This window comes from Bos indicus x Bos taurus, unplaced genomic scaffold (assembly GCF_003369695.1).
Source record: "Bos indicus x Bos taurus breed Angus x Brahman F1 hybrid unplaced genomic scaffold, Bos_hybrid_MaternalHap_v2.0 tig00000868_arrow_arrow_obj, whole genome shotgun sequence".
In the NCBI taxonomy this organism is placed as follows: Eukaryota; Metazoa; Chordata; class Mammalia; order Artiodactyla; family Bovidae; genus Bos; species Bos indicus x Bos taurus.
In genome coordinates, this window is record NW_020867310.1 from 1 (window position 1) to 23,169 (window position 23,169).

General features: G+C 41.0%; 1 protein-coding gene across 1 annotated transcript; it reads right to left on the reverse strand.

Annotated features, from left to right (window-relative positions):
* Nucleotides 1–3,013: 3,013 nt before the first annotated feature.
* Nucleotides 3,014–19,643, reverse strand: LOC113888673 (the record flags this gene model as incomplete). Its single annotated transcript, XM_027535707.1, has 5 exons — nucleotides 3,014–3,252; nucleotides 3,347–3,466; nucleotides 6,983–7,044; nucleotides 16,137–16,186; nucleotides 19,299–19,643. Coding segments are annotated over 5 exons (816 nt in total), but the record flags the coding sequence as incomplete, so codon positions are not given.
* Nucleotides 19,644–23,169: the final 3,526 nt, after the last annotated feature.

Genomic DNA, 23,169 nt, shown 5'->3' on the forward strand with positions numbered 1-23,169 from the left:
ATGGCACAAGGAACAAAATACATAATTAACAATCTCAATTATGTATAAAAACTTTATATGTACCAAAAATACAAATATTTCTATCACACAGGGAAGCGTAACCAAAAATTACTATGTACTAAACCACACGGAAAATCTAAAAATATTCTCCAAAGCAGAAACCAATCAGGCATATTTGACTGTAACATACTAAAATTAGAAGTTAAACCAAATAGCTAAAAGAAAAAGAAATGTATCCATTTTGAATTTTAAAAAAACAAAAAAATCTCAACAAGAAACAAAGCAGTAAAGTTTAGCGATGAACAATGACTGCAGAGTGAAATTCCTGAGATGTTACCAGAGACTGTGGGAGAAGACAACACACAGTCAGACTTATTCATTAGCAATCAGGACAATAAAGGAAAAAAGCTTTCAAGACACTAAAAAGGAAATCAGAAGGGAAACTCAAAGGTCCTAGAAAGAATAAAAAGTGAAAGAAAAGTAATGATACAGAAAGAAAAGTGCAGTTAAATAAAATCAAATTTGAATCTTTGAATATAATAAAATACAATTTCTGAACTAATTATCAATGTTGAGGATCAGTGTACTCTTAAAAAACTTATAAAATTGAACCAAAGTTGTTTTACTTAACAATATCTGATAATTACGTGACAGATTCTAATCTTTATCCTCAACTAATTTTGCTAAGTATCTGTGAAAAATCAGTGATTGATTTTGGCATAATAAACTAATACTACATTAACAGAAATGCAACTTTCCATTTGTTTTCCAAAGCAATTCTATGGTAATTTCAATCACACAATTACACAAAATGTATGGAAATAAATACAGATAATGAAAATGAACTCTACCCAATTCCACTTTACCAACATAAGTTAACCATTTATCAGACTGGTGATTATCCTTTCAGACAATTTTCTTTTCGTTTTTAAAAGCTTATTTAAAGTTCTATGATGCAATGTTTAAGAGGAGGGAAAAAAGAACATTACAATGAACACCTGCACATTCACTGCCCAACTTCAGAAATAAGCATCACCAATACAGTTGAAATCCTGTAGACAGGCCTGCACCTCAGAAGTTAACTACCTTGATCTCTCATGTTCATCATACTTCACTGCATGTACTGCAGCCCTAAACAATGTTTCATACTGCTTTGTATGTTTTAAACTTTTGTATAAATGTTCTAATACTGTATGTCCTCTTTACTCATTTTCTCACTTAAACAAGTTTGTGAAACTCCAGCCATGCTGACATAATTCATTAATTTTCACTAAGCTGTAGTTTCACCATATGAATAATGAACAATTTATTCTCCTGCTGATGAACAGTCAATACTGCTAAAACCACTCTTTGAAAATCTCCAGCATATATGAGAGCTTCTCTACGGTGCATACACAGGAAGCAGAACCACTGGGTCTCAGGATGTCTACTTAACTCTACTAGTTACCGACAAACTGTCATCTACGAAGTGCAAGAGTTCTTCATGTTCTATAGTCTTACCCACATTTGGTTTTGTCTGCCTTTAGCTTTGCTCAATACGAAAAGTAGAAACAGTGTCTTACTGTAGTTTTAATTTGCCTTTCCCTGATTATTAGTGAGGCTGAATATCCTTTTCACGTTGACACACTGATGTTTCCTCATCTGCATATTAGTCTCCACTAATCAAAAACTGTCTGCCTCAAATATTCTAATGAAAGCCTTCAGTGAAGCCTGGTTATCTGTAGTGGGTAGAAACCACTTATTAACCCTTTCTTTTCCAGAACACATAGTCTAACATGAAAAACAGTGCCTTGGTGCACAGAGTATTCAGCGTAAGATCAGCACGCTTCATGTGTACCTTTAATCTTCTATACCTGCATTTTAAATAATCAGAATGCAAATGAAAGGCTCATTATCTATGAAGTTTGATATCATATGCATGTAATATTAGGATTATTTTCTAAGATTAAACATAAAATTTAAAAGCTGACCACACCTTCAGATTAACAATCCTTAAAACTGAAAATAAATTCCTAAATGACCTTCACAACAAATCTGATTCCAAGGGGACAAAATTGACACAAGCTGAAAAGCAATAAACACTCTGTCCACAACGGAGTAACTCATGGCGAGTAAGAGCGTGAGGAAGTGTTGGAGTGAAGGGAGCAGGCGGGTGGAATGCCAAGAGCTGCCACTCTTTTGGAATTCACCACACAGCAGGCACTCTGTTATCAACTTTCTATCCTATACAGGAAGATAGTAACCACCACAGGGGTCACTGTGAAAAGTAAACAGGTAACACTCATACCCGTATCTGATCTATTCTTTGGATGATGAATGAAGCAGAGAGGTCAAGTTCACTGCTCAAGGTCACAATAAATGATCCCAATGCCAGAATTCTTCACGCTATACACTGTCATATTCCCAGTGCCTTTCTAATACGGGTCTTGTGACTGTTTAAATGTATTCACAGGAAGGAAATAACTAGAAGTATCTAAAAGATAGGAAAAGCACCTAGACCCTAAAAAAAAAACAAAACAGGCTGATGAGAGGTTACATTAAAGGTAACTCACTCTTTTTCTTTTGTGCTAACAATATACTTTAGACATTAGCTAGCTATAAGGTAAAATAAACTCAGACAGCTTTAGTGAAACACAGCAGTCATGAAACCCAATCTGTTTACTAAGATCCATTTAACAGAAATTCTCTTAGAAATTATTTTCACATAACAACAACTGATTTGACCAACTACACTTCAGCCAGTAGAATTTAAGACAGCAAATACTGAAAGGTACCTACCTACTGCGGGTGCATCGTACTCGTCACCAAGCAGAATTTCTGGGCAGAATATGCAAGAGAGCCACAGCTCGTAGTGAGCTTCTTCCCTGGTTGAAATTTGTTGCTGAAACCAAAGTCTGTCAGCTTTACAAGACCTTGCTTTTCAAAGAAGACCACATTCTCAGGTTTTAAGTCTCTGTGAACCACATGGAGTTTATGGCAATAAGATATGGCGTGAACTATCTGAGCAAAGTACTTCTTGGGCCAAGTCTTCATTGAGTCCCTCCTCATGCTTCATTATGTAATCGAACATGTCTCCTCCATCCCCGAGTTCCAGGATAAGATAAAGTTTGGTCTGGGTGTCGATCACTTCGTAAAGGCGCACGATGTTGGGGTGCTGCACGAGCTTCATGCATCTCACCTCTTGGAAAAGATGGCCAGTGGCTAGTGTGTCCAATTTTGTCTTGTCAATAACTTTTACTGCCACTTTTTCACCTGTAAAGACATGCTGGCAAGTTTAACCACTGCAAAATGACCTCGACCCAAGGTTTTATCCAGATCATATAATCCAGCAATCTTCCCATCATACCCTCGCTTGAATCCTGCCATGCTGGTCCGACGTGAGAAAAAATATTTAGACTGTTTAAAATGGATCTTCTCATATATCTGGTGAAAATAAGGAATTCATTTTCAATATCGTCATGGACATCTACAAAGTAAGAGAAATAAAATTAAGTTTTCTGTGACTTATCCTTTTATAGCTTCAATTTGAAATAAATATATTGAGACATAAAATCAGTCAGGGGCATTTATAATTACCTATTTACAGATTTAGGGTTTACATTATAAACTTGATCATTTAAATGCCATTGTATTTTGCAAACTGATACAAAGTTAATCTGTTTAAACAATTTTTCAGTGATGTCATAAGAAAACTGGCAAGTTTGATATGCTTTAAAAAAGCACTTAAAGAAGAATATTTTCCAAAAGTAATTTCAATTAGCATCTTAAAAAAGAAGTCTGGGACTGACTAGAAAGGGAAAACACAACAAATATACACTTGGACAGAAACCAACAAACTTCTTCCTGCTATTCCAAAATCAGCACTATTTAATATAAAATCCCTTCAGTAAAGACTTCTGACTCTCCCAGAAGAGTATAGTTTGGTTTCTGGGGTATTTTCATCTACCTCCCTCCCCTGTATCTCCAAAGCACCTGAGACACCTCCAACCCAGGTAGTCTTAATCTTATAGGCTACAGTACACACCATCTTCAACCTGAGACCTCAAGGTTCTTGAGGACTCTATGGTTCCATGTTTTATTTCTACCCTCTGCTAACGCCAAGAACAGTGTTTTATATAGAACAAGTAATCAAATTGTTTCAAATTTGAAATGCAACTTTTTTCAAAATATTTACAAGTAAATTGTTTGCTCTTGCATCACTAGTACCTAGAACAGTATCTGGTACACATTAGGTGTTTTAATATTTGCTAACTGATGGGTACTTATTCTTTGTGCTTATCCGTTATGCTTGTTTCTATTATGGTTTTCCAACTCCCAAACAAAACCTACCACGATGTGCATACATTTCAAGAACACACAAGCATGCATTTAAACTATTTGCATGTTAAAGATTATTTGGCTTTAAAAACCTCATTTATATGCGAGTTTAAAATTCTTAACCTTTATAGTATAAACCTTAAAATACAGAAATAGGTTCTTATAAATGACCCTGACTTAGAAAAATTTTTAAATGTTTATTATACAAATTAAGACATCATTTTAAATCTCAGAGACTAAACTCACACTATTATTTTTTTTTACCAAATTAAATAGAATAACCAAATCCCATGAAAAATACAGCCGTCTCCTAAGACTAGATCTTTCCTATTAGTGCACATTAATCCATGCAGTGAAGCCTTTCTGATGCTCCCATATGCAGTTTCACATTTTCAGTAACTTTTTATTAACAGTACTTAGAGCAGTTACCCTACTTAGGTGATAATATCCCAAAATCTAAACTGTATGTACATAAAAGTTGTTTTTTTTTTAAGCACTAGCATTAAATACCTTTAAATCTCATTTTTGCTTAAAAGAACAGAAGAAAAGCTAACAGTTAACATTTACTGAAAACCCACTATATATGTCTGCAAAAACTGAATCAGATTAGATTGTGTCATTGGATCTGAACAACCCTAAGAGGTCAGTATTATTCCCATTTTATAGCCAAGAAAGCATTGTGTTTCAGGTAAGTGCTGAAGGTTCAAATTGAATTCTTATTTCAAAGCACAGACCTCTTATAAACATATAACCATTCTAAACAATATTATATTTAGGGTAATAATATCGTGAAAGTTAAAAAAATATTCTCACAGTCATTCTCCCATGCAGGCTAAAATGATCTGAATCACATATCTGGGGCCACCTCAAACTTCTCTGTAATTGTAAATTACCCTCAGAGTAATTCTGAGTGCTTTGTTTAATTGAAAACTGCCCCCAGAGATAGGATTATTAGTCTCATTTTGAGGCAGAAAACCAGTGAGTAACTTGGCCTAGGCTCTAAGGCCAGTGTGTTAAAGAGCTGAGAGTCACCAAAGTCTGTGCTTTTAACCACTGTTCTACACTGTTTCTGCAAATTAATTTCAGAAACAAAATCCTATTTCTATTGAGACTTTTAAAAATGAGAAACCTGCACTGTTAAGATACGGCTTATGTGGCTTTCTCTTTAGAGAAAAAGCAAATTTCTTCTGTACTGTGTATTATCCTTGTCATCTGAGCTGCTCATTTTATTGATAACAGGAAAATCCAAGAGGAAAGATCTTTCTTTATTTGGATAGTAGTTCCCCAAAATAAAGTTGATTTAAGCATATTTAATTTTCAAAAACAAAAATTCTAAGCTAACTCCAGGGGGCAGAAAACTATCTTTAAATCTTTAGCTTTGATTAATTATAAGGGCAGTAATAACTCTTAAAATTCTACCTGAGTTTATGTTTCCATTGCACAAGCTTACATATGCAACTTTAGCTTTCAAAAAAAACTTCTTCAGGCTGCCCCCAAGTTATATAATATTTACTTTTTCATCTATCACTTTAGATATATTCCTGGAAAGTGGCACAGAAATCAAGGCTTTATAAACACATTTCAGTTGGTTTACATTTTAATTATTTTTAAAGATTTATGTATTACAAAGGAATATACAGATATGGGCAGGATTTTTTTTTAGGGTCTCAGACACCCACAGATAATCACCATTCACACTGTCATTTCTCTTTCCAAAAGTGGGTTAGCAAAAGGGCACAGTGAAATAATTTTTAATCTACTAGTAAGTTCATGGGGAAAAATCTCATAGGGTATCTTCTTAATGACAAGCTACCTATAGTAAAATGACTAATTGCTTTCACTATCAAAGAATTCACTCTTTGGGTACTTTTCTGGATACACATCCCTCTTTCATTGTCTGAAAGTGAAGTGAAATGAAAGTGGCTCAGTCATGTCAGACTCTTTGCGACCCCAGGAACTATACAGTCCGTGGAATTCTCTAGGCCAGAATACTGGATTGCATAGCCTATCCCTTCTCCAAGGGATCTTCCCAACCCAGGGATCGAACCCAGGTCTCCTGCAGGGTTAGGAAGATCCCCTGGAGAAGGGAAAGGCTACCCACTCTAGTATTCTGGCCTGGAGAATTCCATGGACTATCCATGGGGTCACACAGAGTCGGACACGACTGAGTAACTTTCAGTGTCTATCAAACTACAATTATAAACCAAAAAAACAGGAAGTTACAAATAACTGAAATGTGAAAGGAAAAATATCCTTGTTATTCAACACTTTTTAAAATAGTTTAATCATATTATCAAGTGTATTTTGAGTTAGTATAGGAAACCATTAGGCTTCCCCGGTGGCTCAGACGGTAAAGAAACTATCTGCAACACAGGAGACCCAGGTTCAATCCCTGGGTCGGGAAGATCCCCTGGAGGAGCAAATGGCAACCAACTCCAGTATTCTTGCCTGGAGAATCCCCATGGACAGTGGAGCCTGGTGGGCTCCAGTCCATGTGGTCCCAAAGAGTCAGACACAACTGAGCAACTTAACACAGGAAATAATTAAATCATTTTGATATCTGAGGATCTTGCAATGCCTGAAAATCATTCTGAACACCAATGTAGAATGTTAAGATGTGGCTTATGTAAAGTAAAGGCGACTGTGTACCAACTCCAAGACATACCCTGCAAATTGCATGTGGAGTAATCCTTGTTATCACTGTGTTTTGTTAATCGCTTCTTTTTCCTAAAAGAAAACAGAAAGATACTAGTTTAGTTCTATTTGTTTTAACTTGACAGACAAATAAAAATGGAGAATTTGTTTTCAGTGACCCAGTCTTCCATTATTTTTCTCCCCTCTGTCAACTACAGCCCGTTCAAGGAATCTTTAGGCAACAGGTATTTCACAGTGAAAAGACCCTGATGCTGGGAAAGACTGAAGGTGGGAGGAGAGGGGACAACAGAGGATGAGGTGGTTGGATGGCATCACCGACTCAATGGACATGAGTCTGAATAAACTCTGACAGCTGGTGATGGACAGGGAGACCTGGCGTGCTGCAGTCCATGGGATCGCAAAGAATCAGACACAACTGAGCTACTGAACTGAACTGATTTCACAGTGAACAGATACACGGAGATTGGTTCAGGCAGACAGAGTAAAAGGATTATTCCACTTGAAGGAGGAGGGAATTATAATAATGAAGAGTAAAGTCACTGTTTTTGAAATGCCTCCTGGGAAATGAGCACGAATCCGCAACGCGATGAATCCTCACCAGGAACCTGCAAGGTAGGCACCAGGAGGCTCCGCCTGCCCCACAAGCAGCAGCCTGCGACTCCAAGCTGCTCAGCCAGGCTTCAAAGCCCAACATGCCTGCAGGAGCCTCTCTGGCTCATGAAATACCCACTCCAATAGCCGAGGAGGGCAACCTCTCCAGCCCTCCGTCCTCCAGAAGGCCAGCAAAAGTCAACAGTAGCGCTGGGGGACACACACAACAGCTCCGCACTAGAGGCTTTCCACCTGACAGTAAAACAGAAACTCCAGGAACAAAGAGCATGTGAGGGGATCACTGATACCTAAGCTCGGGGCACAGGGAGGGAACTAAGGCAGCCTTGCAGGCCTTTCCTCAACACTGGAACATCGTATTAACAATTTCAAGTTCTAAACATTCAAACTAGGCCAAGGCACTTTATACAACATACTACAGATGAGTCCAGGTAATCATTAAGCTCAAGCTCGTATGAGCTCTGGGAAAAGAGCACGTGAAGAGGTTGGGGGAAGTAGGAAAGGTGAAAGGAGGAAGAAGGAAAGATGGCTGTGAAAACAAGTTTACTGCTGGGAATGAGGGGATGAAGAGCAATGCAGACAGTTGCTCACACAGACAGGGCCAAGCAAAGTCAATGGCACAGGCCCACATCTAGAGAAAGGTGAACTCTGGGATGCCAACCTGCTCCTTCAGCTCCAAGTGAGATACAATAGCTCCTCCCATTACCCACGCCTGCTTCTCTCTCCAACAGACAGTTTCATCCACAGTCTGGCAAGGCAGTGTGATGGTCCAGCTTGGTTGAGGACTGGTTCTGTTAAGGCTAATGACTGGATCTGAATGCCAGCTTACCAGCCACTAGCCACTTGGACCTGAGAAAAACCTGACGTCTCTGTATGGTCAGTCTCCTCATTAGAAAACATCAGTAGCAGGAGCATGGCATAGGTCGCGGTGAATTAAATCAGTTAATAAAGGTAGTGTTTAAAATAAAGCCTGGCACAGAGGGAGCAGTCAGTAAATACTAGCTACCACCACTACCACGGTCATGATGATAGTAATCTCCTCCACCCAGGTAGAAATTCCTTCAGTCTTCCCCTCTACCTCAAGAGACTGAATTTACTGAGCTATCGTCTCTCTTCTGTTTTCACAAAATTCCCTATGACTCAGAAGGTAAAGAATCTGCCTGCAGTGCAGGAGACCCAGGTTCCATCCCTGGGTTGGGAAGATCCCCCGGAGAAGGAAATGGTAACCCACTCACTCCAGTATTCTTGCCTGGAGAATCCCATGAACAGAGGAGCCTGGCAGGCTGCAGTCCGTGGGGTCGCACAGAGTCGTGGACTGCTTGGTTTCCTAAAGTGTGTTAAACTGCAAATGGATACTATAGATTGGTAAAGAAATTAATCTCTAGTTGGGTATCAAAGTCTGATGATTTTTCAATAAAGCACCCCACAAAATCTAACTATTTGCTTTTTTCTTTAAACTTCTTCTTCTGTATTGGGAATACAGACAATTAACAATATTATGACAGTTTCAGGTGACCAGTGAAGGGACTCAGCCATACTCATACATGTATCCGTCCTCCCCCAAACCCTAGGTGTGATCATTCTATACATAACTTTATATCTTCTTTATATTCTTCTTTATATTCTTCTTTTTTCAACTGACCAATTACTTTCCTTTCAGTATTTTTGTTTCAATTATGAAAGAAACATCTATGCAGTGTAAGAAACAATACAATCAGAACATATATACTGGCCAAAAAAAGGGGGGGAAATTTTTTTTTTAAATCATCCATTATTCTACCCTCTGTGATAATCTCTGTTAACATTTTGGACACAGCCTTCCCAATTATTTTCTATGTATAATACATGCCAGACACAAAATGGGGTAACACTCACACACACACACATATACACACTGGGGATGAGGGGAAGAGGCAACCATTTTCTAAGTATTTCCACAAAACAAGTTCACTTTAGAAAATCTGGAAAATACAGAAAAGCACCATAGATGAAAAACAAACAAAAAACATCTATAATCTCATCAAGGACAGCCTCTCTTCAGGCTTAAGTTCTTTACACCTGGGCTTCTATACAAAGTTTATTGTATACGAAGTCACAGGACTACTTTTTTCCTCTACTACAGGATGAACATTTTCCATGCACTATGTTCTTCTAAATCGCCATTTTTAATCACTACATTTACTATTATGACATCTTTTAAAACAGCAAGAGCCCTAAATCAGGCCATTCTAAAGTGGTCTTCTTACTTATGATAGCATTTGCTCATACACAGATATGATGCGGCTGGACCTAAATGAAACAGACCATCCAGTCGAGGGTGTTTATAACATGGAAATTCATGTTTGAGAAACAAGTACTGGTATGTGTTGCAAGAATACACTGATGCTCTCCCAGTTTACTGAAGAGAGCAGAAGCAACTGAAGTGTGCGGGTGTGGCTGGAGAAGAGGAAGGAAGTGTGGGTGGCCCTACACACATTTTGCAAGCTGCTGAAAACAGTTGTAAAACCAGCCTCTGTTAAACCTACTGTCAATTTGGAATGCACCCTGTTATTCTTGTCAAAACTCACTTCTAGCTTTTCACTGACATCTTTACCACTGGAGTGTGTCTCCAACTCACACAGCACGCTCAACAAAGGTGGTTCCGTGTGGGTCATCATTACCAAGCAAGCCATCGCATGAGAAAGCAGGTCACACAAAAAAGGCCATATGCAAAAATTAGGGTACTCCATAGCCTCTCTACACTTTGGGATATTATAAATTTCCCCTGTTAAACCAGACCACTACTATTCAAACACAGAAAAACCTTCCAAACAATTTACATGCCTCAAAAAATGATCTGTGCCAGTGCTCGCCCTCCAATATAGACATCTAAGAGATGAGTTTTTATACAACCATGCTAAAACTGTATTTAAGTTTCTTATACATGGAAATTATCTGGTATCTTTCACAAACAGCAAAAATATGAAAACTGTAACTCTTACTCATGAGAAATGTCAGACTAAACCTACGTTTAGAGAAAAGTCAACTCAAGTAGAGGAACTAACGCACGTTTCACGAAAATTGCTGCCCTGATCTCACTGCTAACATTTCAAAGACACCTCGAACAGAAACAGTATAGGTCGAAAAGAAGGCAGTAGACTCAGTCCTCCAGGAATATCAGTCACCTCCAAGTCAAACAGAAACGAAATCCCAGTGGCAGTCACCGTTGCTGTTCTTTTCATCCAAAGTAGACAGTACTCCGCAATTTTGGACTGGTACTCTTCCTGGGCATAATTAACATAGGCTATAAGGCAAGGATGAAGCAACCAGGGTCATCCAGCGGTTAGGATCTGGCACTTCCGATGCAGGGGGCCTGGGTTCAATCTCTGCTCTGGGAACTAAGAACCCACATGTCTCACAGCATGGCCAAAAAAAGAAAAAAGAAGAAGCAACCATCACAAACAAGTCAACAGGTCCCAAGTTATGGAAGAATCTAGAGTTCTTCACTGGACTGGGTGACTATTACTATGTGGGTATCACAATCAGCCTGTAGCCACTGGATGGAATCAAGACAGAAACTGCAAATTAGAAGCTTTCAATCATTTATTATGAGAAATGGCCCGATTGGCAAAAACGTACCTCCAAATGTCTAATAAAGCATTTGCCAAGGGAAGGTAAAGTAACTGTTTACTAAAGTATGTCCTCAAAGTTTTCTTCCTGGCAGTCAATTTTAATGGACTCAGGGCCACTGGAGGTAACCAGGAACGCCAGGCTGAAAAGTCTGCTCTAGTCTCTCAAGTCAGCGACTGGGTTGCCAACGCAGATCTATCCCTTAAAGTGCTGGTTTAAGAAATCTTTATTTTCCCTAAATAGAGCAAGCTATATTCCAGGGATTTGAATGAAAGGAGGAGTCAGACAATCTATTAACTGATGGAAAGTAGCACTTAGCGTTTGTAGAGAGAAAGGGGTTAACATCCAAGCCACAAAACCTTGACCGGCAGCACAGCTAATAAGTTCAAATTCTTCAACAGAACTGCCTCTCGTTAAAGTGATGAAAAATGCTAGGCATGTCACCATTTCTACCTGAGGGTAAATGAGTCTTTAAAAATTAGTATGGTGACAGCTCTGGTATAAAGTGCCCACATAATAAATAATGATTTAAGCACAAGTTAGCATCCAGAAATTATTCCAAAATAAATAAAGCTAACCCACAATTGCTCCTTTGCCAGGAAAACAGAATGTAAGGTGGAATCTACGGAGCATTTAAAAAATTTAATCTAAATCTCTCTTCCAGAGCTTTTATTAATACTGTCAAAATTCATTTTAACTCCGTATCATCTTTTTTATACCCCCTGCTGCTGATGTGACAAAGATGGTCATGAAAAAGTGCTCAAAAAAGAATGTCAGAAAAGAAAAAAAAAAACTAATCCATGAACAAAAATATCGGCACCTAATATTTCACTGATTTTGACTTAAAAGGCAGAAGCATTTGGGAATTTTCTCATACTGCTGGCACCACAGATTACTTTTCTGAAAAGCAATTTGGCAATACCTGTATTAAAAGCCTTAAAATAATTAATATCCTTGATTTAATAATCTTACTAATAGATTTATGTCTTAAAGAAACAGACAAATACCTAGTCACAACGTTCAGGGACATTTATATTTGAAAAAAAAAAAAAAGATCAGAAATAACCAAAAGGTCTACAGTAAGAAAATGGTACACCTAACACAACACTCTGCTGGTATATTTTGAATCTATTCAATCTCATGGGAAATTGTCACAATAAAATGTTAAGTAAAATTCACACACTCAATTTCATGGCACGGGATCCCAGATTTTTTTAAAACATATAATCTGTCTGCATATATACTTTTAAAAAAATGTTAAAATTACAGCTTTTTTTTCTCTTTATACTTTTCTGTTCTTTTCAAATTTTTAGCAGTGAATATGTGCTGCCTTTATAACCTAGGAAAGGCAGAGGTTACTAAAATTTTGAATTTCTGTACATAATTATTCATTCAATTTACTTTTCAACTGACACCAATGAATAAACCAACTTCCCTGAAATATATATATTTATATAATCTTAATAAACAGACATACTCAATGAAATATTCTGCCTCCTTTGAGGGACAAAGTATGCAACTCCTTCAGGCTAAGGAAGGAACACTGAGTCTAATTTTTTATTAGCAAATATTTCAGCCCTAATTGTGCGGGATAAATTGCGGGGGACAATACAGTCCCCTAATCCTTGAGAATCTTACAAATAAGTTATCTACACATAAAAAGACAATTATACGAGATGGTTGGATGGCATCACCATCTCAATAGACATGAGTCTGAGCAAACTGAGGGAGGCAGTGATGGCCAGGGAAGCCTGGCGTGCTGCAGTCCATGGGGTTGCAAAGAGTTGGACATGACTTAGTGACTTAGAAAACTTGGGCAAGTTATGTCAAAGGAAGAGCAAAGGATACTAAAGGCAGGACACCCAAGGATGGGGCAGCCCAAAGATCAGGCCTTAGCCCTCACAAGGAGCAGTGGGACACCCTTTCTGGAAACACGAGAAATGGACAGCAGAGTACACGTGGTGGGGTGGGTGAAGTCAGGCCAGCGGGCAGAAGTGAGATTATAAATATAACAGGGTTAGGAAGGCTGATCCTGAAAGCTACCTAGCGCTTCACCATTTAGGGAACTGTGATGAACTCTCAGTCTCTCAACATCAATGGAAAACTTGCTAGACTAAATTCACCACAGTCCCTTCCAACTGTACTTTAGATTAATTCAAGTGTCATCAAAGAATTAAAAATGCACAGAAGGAGCTTCACATCACAGAGCTGATGTGAGGCCTCAAAAGGAAGGAAAATTCTAGGTTTTTAACATGAAAGCAACAGAAGAATAAGGTCATTAGAAAATTTAGACCAATTATAAAAGTTCACTGTTCACCTTAAGATTCCATAAAATATCGATTTTTGTTTTGACTTACTGGATTCTCTCATTACCCATACTACTTTCCTAAAAACCTACTAACTTATAACTAAACAGGTTTACAGGTTTATATAGAAATGAGTCTTATAGCAAAACCACAGTTGACATTTCTTTTCATTGTCTCATTTCAAGTTTTAACAATATCTTTCACTGCCACAACTGCCCATCTGAGAAGTTTACTTTTGTTTTAATGCAGGTTTCAAAAAGTAAACAATTAAAAAAAAAGAATAAACAATTTAACTACTGGGAATCTATGTATGCACTGAATTCTTTACATCTGTTCTATAGTTTATTCCTTACCATCAGGAATGTGATGGAAGTATCACACCCAATCTATGGAACAGAAAGGAAGGCCAAACAGGATCAAGTCTTCTATGCCACAGTCCTACGTCCAGGTAAGGGCTGCCTGAGCTGACTCCTGAGCCCTGTATTTTTTCCTGCAATAATACAATGCCTCCCCACTTTGATCTGGGCCTTTCTAATTCCCAGGAAAACAGCAGCACTAAAATAAATCTATTCTGACAATTCTGCTTTTCCTCCAATTCTGACGCGCCATGCCGAGTTACCTGATCCAGCCATCAACTAACAAGAGCGACACCAAGGACTCACCTAATAAACATTATTAACAAACAGTTCCGCTAAAAACTTTTTGAAATGTTTAGAAACTACACTTTGAGAAAGGAAACAACAGGCAAATAACCATTCAAAAGACAGACTGAGAATTATTGGTCATCTAAAAATGCAATGGCACCTCGGGAAAAACTTCCATCTTTACAGTTTGTATACTATTTTGTTATGGCAAGATTTCTCCCCGATGGCACAGAACAGTCAACACCAAGCAAATCATTTAAGTACAATTTAAGAAGGCTCTATTTTCTGCTTTAAAAAATTTATCCTTACCCAAACTGCAATTTTAATGTACTTTGCAAATTACATTCTCTCCATTTGTTTCTAACAAAGCATTTTCCTTCATAAGAGGATTAGCAAATACTCATAAAGGAGGAGAACAAAGGATCAGATCATGCCTTGAAACACTAGATTGAGTATTGTCATTCTACATGTCTTCCGTAGTACTCGTAATACTTTATACCAATAAAGAGAATTGTTTAACCTGCAGAAAATGAGATAGAACACAAAGCAGAACTCTTAAATTCAATTGCTTAACTTTCGTCCACTATTAAAAAAAATTATTGTGCAATATTTGGACTATTTAAGAGACCCATAAATATGGCACACTCTAAGCTTCATAATTTTGGACTATTTAAGAGACCCATAAATATGGCACACTCTAAGCTTCATAATCTATCCAATGAATATTTGTTAGTATAGTGTCCTAGATCTAAAATGAACTTTACCTACATACATTATACTGAGTGAAACCTACATTACCTAAAGTGTACTCTCCTTAATACAAAAGAACCAACGTGTCTAAATACTAAACCCACTTAGATATACTATTTAAACATTTCCCCTACCTATGCAATATGAAAATAATATAATGACCTAAGAGATAAGCCTGTACATAGAAGGGGAGGGAACATCAGAGTATAGCATCTGCCTGAAATATATAGATACACTTTATTAAGTGAACAAATGAAAGCTGGCACTAAGAAGCCAAAGAAGAATCCTGAGCACGGGAATGGCAATCAGAGATGACAGCTGAACAAACCACTCTGGTAGCAAAGTGAAGATCAGATTGGAAGGGCAAGACTAGAGCCTGAACACAGGTGAGGAGACTAGTGAAAAATGCCTCCAGAAAAATGATTAAAGACTTAAAAGTCAGGGCAGCCTGAATCTGGGCAGTGGTGAGGAGGATGGAATGGAGGAGACGCGCTTAGGAGGCAGAATCCAGAAACTCAATGCACAGGGGGCAAAGCAAAGACGGGAATCTGGAATGACTCTAGTGGAGAGTGCTAGCAGGTGGGGCATTGACTCACACCGGGAATACAGGATGGCAACAAACATTCCCTGAGCATCTACCGCTTTCTATTCTAGAGTGGAAGATCTGCCTCTAGCTCTGGGATTCTATGAATGGGAAGCAATTTCTATCCCACCCATTTGGATACAATGGATATGGTATCCATTAATGGGCAGCAAACTACAGTTCAGGTTTTTCACATTTCTTCACCAGGACATTTCTTGGGCACACTGACTACGTATGAGGCCTAACACTGTCTGGGGATACAGCAATCAAAGAAGAGGCATCTCTGCCTCCAAGGAGCTGACAGTCTTCTAGGTTTGAGACAGGTAACCGCGTGACAACAACTGAGAAACTGAGGCCAGTTATGCTATGTTTGACCAGTTACATGTCCTGTAACCTACATTTCTGTGATTTCGTAACTTCCATCACATTTCAGGCCCACGTGTAGTTAAGGGATTGCGTGTTTGGACATCCAGACAGACACCCTTCCCACTAATCTTGCTTTGAGCCTGGAGACACTCCAGAACAGAAAGCAACATGGTACATGGGCAGCCAGCGCCCTCCAACTCTGAAGCAACTGCTGTAGTCATGGGGCAGCAGTGTGGGTAAGAGGACACAACCAGTAAGGAGAGGGAGAGAGGCCTGCATGGTCAGGAAAGAGCCTACCTGAGCGGAGGCCAAACGCTGGAAGTGCCAAAGGAGAATCTCAGAAGGCTCTGGAAGTAACAGCAGAGAAATAAACATTCAGGGAAGGTAGAGCAGGAATCCTCTTTAGTCAGGTTCCTCCCCTTCCACCAGCAAGAAATGGTTTCCCACGGGATGGAAGGCCTCAACCCAAAGCAGATATACAGGAGAACAAGATGAGGAAATGGTCTGCAGTGAGAATAATGCAGCTCCAGATTATCCGGACCAGACAACACATTTTCAGCACTCACTCATGAGGTCATTAAATGAGAGGTTTTATACTGGCCCTTCCCAAACTAAAACAAAATACCCAAACATATCCTCCCCTTCAAACCCAAACCTACTGCCCTTCTTTGCCCCCTTCCTTTCTACAGCCTTAAAAAAAAACAAAAACAGCTGCACTGTCTCTACCTCCTAGGCTTCCTTTCACCCACTTGGATCTAAATCCTTCCTCCACCATCTGACCTTGTCTTTTCAACCTCCCTAAACCCTTGGAGCCCTTTCCCCTTTTCTCTGCCTAGGAACTCTACCTGTCCAAGACTGGTTCAACCATCGCCTTCTCTGTGAGGCATTCCCCAGTCCAATTGCCCAGGGGTGACTCCCTGCCCAGGGGTTTTGCCTCTGCCTCATCACAGCATTTGACCCTACTGTCATTGTTTACCTCCATGTAAATGTAATTCACAAGAGCCTGAAAGACAGGATCTCATTTTTATTCACTTTTCTGTTGCCACCCTCTAACCCAGGGCCCCCAAAGTAGACAAAGGCTCCATGAATAAATGATCAGAAGTTTAGTTTACCTTCAAAACTGCTACAAACCACTCGATTCTTCCACCTAAATTGCTCTAAGAATAGTCTTGCATACACACACACACACACACAGGGAAGTATCTATATTCTGAATAATTAGTTTTCTTATAACAGCATCTTGGCTATAAACTCTAAATTTCGGTGGTTAAGCCAACAGCTGGCACGCAGTAAAATCAATTCTTTAGAGTTCCTCATCTATGTTTTTAATTCCTAAAATTCTGACCATGTGGAAAGTGTACCTTTTTCCTGGGCAGTGTAATGAATTCTTAACCTCAGAAAACCTGCTTCAGAGAAGCAACCAAGCCTTATTTATACCAATGCTTAGAACCTGGGCTGCTCAATAGCTCCCCAAATAGTTTTTTTTCCTTCTATTTAGTTTCACTTTCTGTATGAAACACCCATAGTAAAGTTAGGACACACAATATTTCCTGCAACCAGTAGAAATATCTGAAAGCCCTTCGATTTTAATACGGACATTCAAAAGCCTTCATTTTAGGATTATGGGATTATATTTGAACCTTAACAGCCCAATGTATACTTCTGTTCTAGAAAAATAAAAATTATGTAACTTCTCAGTCCTTGTATATTTTCTACAACGGATCTTACTGCAATAATACAGAAAAACTTACTCAGAAGAGCAGAGGAAAAAAAAAAAAAAATACAGTGAAAGTAACTTTTCTATACTAAAGAAAACGATTAAAAAAAAAAAACTGCAAATTTAAAAAAAAATAGAAAGGTGGCAAAGTTCCCTGCCAGGAAAACCTTAAAGATGGAGAAATAAGAAAAGTTAACTCAATGCACCTGACTTTCAATTACCATACTGCTTCAGTAAGTGACTTGACTCAATAAGTGACCTTGGGAATGTCATTTCTCTCATTTTTAGTTCTGTAGAATGGGAATGTCATCTGTTTTCCTACTAGAGACAATTGGTCGAATAAAAGAACGTGATTTTTTTTTTTTTTTTTAAAGAAACTTGTCTAATTAGTTTGCTTTAATCACCACTAGTACAGTACATTCCTCTTCAGGAATCCAATTCCAAGAAAAATATTTAAGCAGACGTTGAGGACAGATTTCCTTAAGGGAATGATTTTATAAATCTGGAGAGCAATGTAACAAGATTATAAATTAACAAACTGATTACATAAGCCTTGACAACCTCAGGCTTTAAAGTACACTGATACACATTCTGATAAATTAGACTGATTTGGGACTAGCGCCTCAACCCCATACAAGGAACCCAAACTGAGGCAGCTGGTGTTTGATAGGAATCAGGTGGAATCTGATCAAGACGCGGAACATTTGCAGTTCCATTACCTGCTAGCCACGCTTCACCTTTCACCATAAAACGTGAAACGCATTAAGTCAGCTTTACCACCTGCTCCTAAGATTGTGAAAATGTACTCAATTAAATGGAACAGGGGAAAGTAACTAGATAGTGTGAAAAATCCTATACCCTTAGACGTCCAGAAGCTGAAGAACCCTACTGCTAAATCCCCCCTCACCCCTCCAAATACTGGACTTGAACCGAACTCACTATACAGCTACCGAATTTTACCTGACCCAAGTGTTAAGAACAGCACAGCTCCAGGAACCCTACTCAGGATAAAAGGCTGTCACTTTCCTGGATCCCAAGTCCAAGCAAACGGAAGGAAGGGTTTTGTAAAACGGTCCAGAAAGGAATCAACAGGCGATGACTACGGAAAAGAACGGAGGTTTTCCAATCTGAAAAATTCTAGCTGTCCCTCGGGAACGGCACTGCTCCTCCTTCCTTACCCCGATGCCCTTCTCTACAGACAACAATATCCCCATTCTATTGTACGGCTGCAGTTTTAGCAAGAAATCCCCTTGCTGCGCCAGATCTCCAGATTCCTTTGAAAAAGGAAAACACCTTTAGTGAAGAAAACACCGTACGAGAGAACCTGGGCGCGGGGATCCGCGGGCGCCGCACTCGGCCAGCTCCGGGGCGGGGCACGGGGATGCGGGCACCTCCCGAGGTGCCGCAATCCCGCCGCGGCCGCAAGGGCAGGGCCTCGGGAGCCCGTGGCCGGCCGCCGCAATGCCCGCTCCCGTGCGGGCCCCGCCGCCGCCCGCTGCCTGCCTCCAGGCCATCAGGCCGCACCGCCGCCGCGCGGAGTCCGGGCCGCCGCAGCCCGGGGCCCGCGTCCTCCCCGGCCCGCGACGCGGGGAGCGCGGAGCGCGCAACTTACTTTCCGCCTGCGGCGGGCGCCCCGACCCCGGCGCCCAGCCCGGCAACCGCTGAGGCCACTCGGCGGCGGAGGCCAGCCCGTCCCCCGCCCACGGCCGCCGCTCCCGGGTGCACTGCGTGCTCGCCCCTACCTCAGCAAGCAGGCGGGCTTCCGTCCGCAGCGGCCGCGGCGCCGACAACTCCCTCCCGGCCGCCGAATCCCCGCACCCAGCACTAATCATAATACCAAGCGGGCAGCCGGCCGCAGGGAGGGGGTGGGGGACCGAGATGCGCCTGCGCGGGACGCGCGTCATTGTGACGCAGGCGCCGGGGCGGGGCCGCGGCGAGGGCGGGGCGGGGCGCACCTGCGGGCTTCGGCGCGCGAGCTGCTGCAGGGCAACCTGGCAGCGCCTCGACCCCAGCGAGTCTGGGCTGCGGCTGGCGGTAGGAAGCGGGCGAGGCGCCCAAGCAAGAGCAAGCTGATGAAGGAGGAAGCACTAGGGACACGGGACAATGGCCCAGAAAAGTAGCCGAGCCGTGGCGGAAATCGGAGGGAAGGGACCGGGTCCTCACGGGACTCTGCGTCTTGGGGCGGGGGTCTGACGGCACCAGGCACTTCACCCTTCTAAAGGCTCACCCCCATCCCCGGCCCAGGTTTAAACAAACAGCGGGAAAAAAATACACGTTCACAAATATAAGTACATATTTTTTTCTCTACAGTTTCTTCTCTCTGGGAACCCAATTAGAAGGAATTGTGTTGATTTTGTGCTATTTTTAAAAAAGAGAAAAGCCCAGCATCTGAACCCAGCGCTGGCTTTAAAGGTCAGCAGGAGACCCTTGCCTGGCCAGGCTGCCTCCACAGGAAAAGCGTGAAAAGGCGAAAGGTCGTGAGAAGTATTAAGACATGTGAAGTCAGGGACTCAGAACATGCCAGGCATTAACTATGCCCCGGATGGCTCAGCGCCATGGTCACTAGGCAGGAGGCTCCCAAATGGAGCTTAGCGATGGCCAGAGTGGAGAGTTTGGGAGGGTGAGAGAGAGGGGCAGGCGCTCCCATCTCCCATCCTTGGAAGCCTGGCGCGCCATGGAGATCAGCTTCCCTTGCTTTCTGGAAATAAGTGACACGCCAGATGTCAGATTCTCCAACCTGCTTTTCCATTTCGGATTCTCCCAGCCCTGCACCCCTCCCCCAAGAGAGGACCCCAGGCAAAAAAGGGCACAAACTGCGGCGTGGAGGGCGGGGGAGGGGGTGCGCTGCTTAGATGTTCCAAATGTGATTAGATCGACTGGAGGGAAAAAAGAAATCTAGATGGCTTGAGCAATTGTCTTTGCTGACCTGCAAACGTCAGAAGCCTGTTTTTTCAGACTGTCTCCTGGGCATCTACTTTGCATGTCTGAAGATGACTGGAAAGCAAGAGTGGATTGTTGGGAGGTACAAACACTCAGGGTAATAACGGAAGTTAAGGGGGCTTCCCAGGTGGCACTAGTGCTAAAGAACCCGCCTGCCAATGCAGGAGACGCAGTCCAGGAAGAGACGCAGGTTCGATCCCTGGGTCAGGAAGGGAGAAGGGAATGGCCACCCACTCCAGTACCCTTGCCTGGAGAATCCCATGGACAGAGGGCTACAGTCCATGGGGTTGCACAGAGGGGAATGGACTCTGCTCTGTGATGACATAAATGTGAAGGAAATCCAAAAAGAGGGAATATATGTATAAATATAGCTGATTCACTTTGCTTTTTAGCAGAAAACACTGTAAACCAATTATACTCCCAATTTTTTTTAAAAAAAGCAAAAATAAAATAATTAGAACAGTCTTGCTATATAAAAAGTATCTAATAAAGGCTTTTTTTTTTTTTAAGTGGGGGCGGGGGGGGGTTAAAGGAGGGCTCCAAGTTACCCTAACACTCTGGCATGGGGTGATGTCACTGGCTGGGAAAGCCTTGGGCTATGGGCCTCTGCCCCTCAGGGCTGAGTCGAGGCCCCAACTCTGGGATAACACTGGCTTACAAAGACCTTCAAAGAATCATCTCACTTTGACACACATTCTAACTCTAGCAGTATGTTCAGCAGGAGCTTATGGAATTCATTCCTTTGTTGCTGGAAAACAGTGGCGAGGCCTTGCACTTTTCTCCTTAGGGAGGTATCACTATTCAGGGAACCCCATAGCCAAGTAAAGGGTAAAAAAATACCATTCTAATGGTCTCCCAAGGGAATTCCAGTGGTTGAAGACCTCCACCACCAGGTCTGTAGCCCTGAAATAGAACAGTCATCACAAAACAATGTCTTAATAGATAAGCCCTTGGAAAATATGTAACTCAGGTTTTGAATAAATTCTATACAGAAAATGAGACACAAGAATAGAAAAACAATAAATAAAAAAGGAACAGAATAATACCTTGGTTTAAATAAAGTGGGCTTGAATTCTCTTCCAGAGAAAGGGCTGCAGTCCTGGCCACGTGGTGAATCATTTATTCATCTCCAGTGTTTCTTGGGAAGCTGGAGTGCTGCTGGCAAGAACATGACCCATTTTCAGTGCCACACCATCAATGTGGAAACATGATCTGATTATGCTTAGGCAATATTTTTAAATATTCAAGTATAAATTAATATATGATTACTTAACTTTGAATTTAAGCAAATGTGTTCATTGTTAATGAGAACCCCCTTCTTCAGTCTGCCCTGGGGCTTTCTCTAACCCAGACTGCTTTTTTAATGTTAGGTCTTTTTATGGACCTGTAAGAAGCTTTAATTAGATATACAGCACTCCACACAAATGACAAGATGGAGCACGCGGGCTTGGATTACACTCTCTGTGATTCAGATCTCCGAAATAACATAATGCCACTGATTTAGGGAAGTTGCTGTTTATTGGAAGGCAACCAGGGAGATGCTACAAATTAGGTTAAGATGTGAAAAGCAAGCCGATTCATGAAAAGAACTGCCATTTTCATCTTGGGACTACCCCCCAAAGCAGCATGTATAACAAGGTTATATCATCTCTAGATATTGTTAATTTTCATAATATAAAAGCATTTCAAATATATTGAAAACAGAGACTGAGGATTCACGTATGGTTCAGTTTGAGTTGTGACATTTAATTTTATGATTTCCTTTTGCGTATTTAATTAGTCATTTTGTACATTGATACTTGGGCATGTCTGAATCCTGGCTTCATTCCAGTAGGACCAAAATAATACTTCACTGGAATGGCCTGAAGAGTTTCTCAAAGAGTTTCCCTCACTACCCACTTGGCATCCGTTAGCATCCCTAATTCTTTTAGCTCAGATGTTTGTTAAGGCCTGTGCATATGTGTGCGTGCGTGTGTGTGTGTGTGCATGTGTAATATATTCTTGACAGTTGCAAGGAAGGACAGAAAATGCCAGCCCTTAATTCTGCTTCTTTGCAACCTGTGAACCGGGAAACACGGCAGACACTGCGTGGCATTGACCACCTGCCCCACCACTAAGAGTTATATGCCCTTGTGGGCAGACCGCTTAACTTTCCATCTGTTTCCTCTGTAAAATGGGAAAGATGGTGATGATAATGATACCTTTCTTATAAGGTATGTGTAAGGCAGCTGTTCTCCAAGTGTGCCTCCTGGACCAGCAGCAGCAGCTTCTCCTGGTAACTAGACTGAAATGCAAATTCTCCAGCTCTACTCCAGACCTCCTAAATTAGAAACTTGGTGGTTTCTCTGTTTTAAGAAGACTTCCAAGTGAATCTGACACAGGTGAGAGTCTGAGAACCACTATAGATGGGATTAAGGGGGTTTATGTTAGTTGTCCAGTCATGTCCAACTCTTTGAGATACCATGGACTGTAGCCCGCCAGGCTCCTCTCTCCGTGGAATTCTCCAGGCAAGAATACTGGAGGATCTTCCCAACCTAGGGATCAAACCCAGGTCTCCTGCATTGCAGGCAGATTCTTTTACTGTCTGAGCCACCAGGGAAGTATTAAAATAGTGCTGGCACATGGTAAGTAGTATATTAGTGGATTTTTTTTTTTAATTAGTGCAATATGATG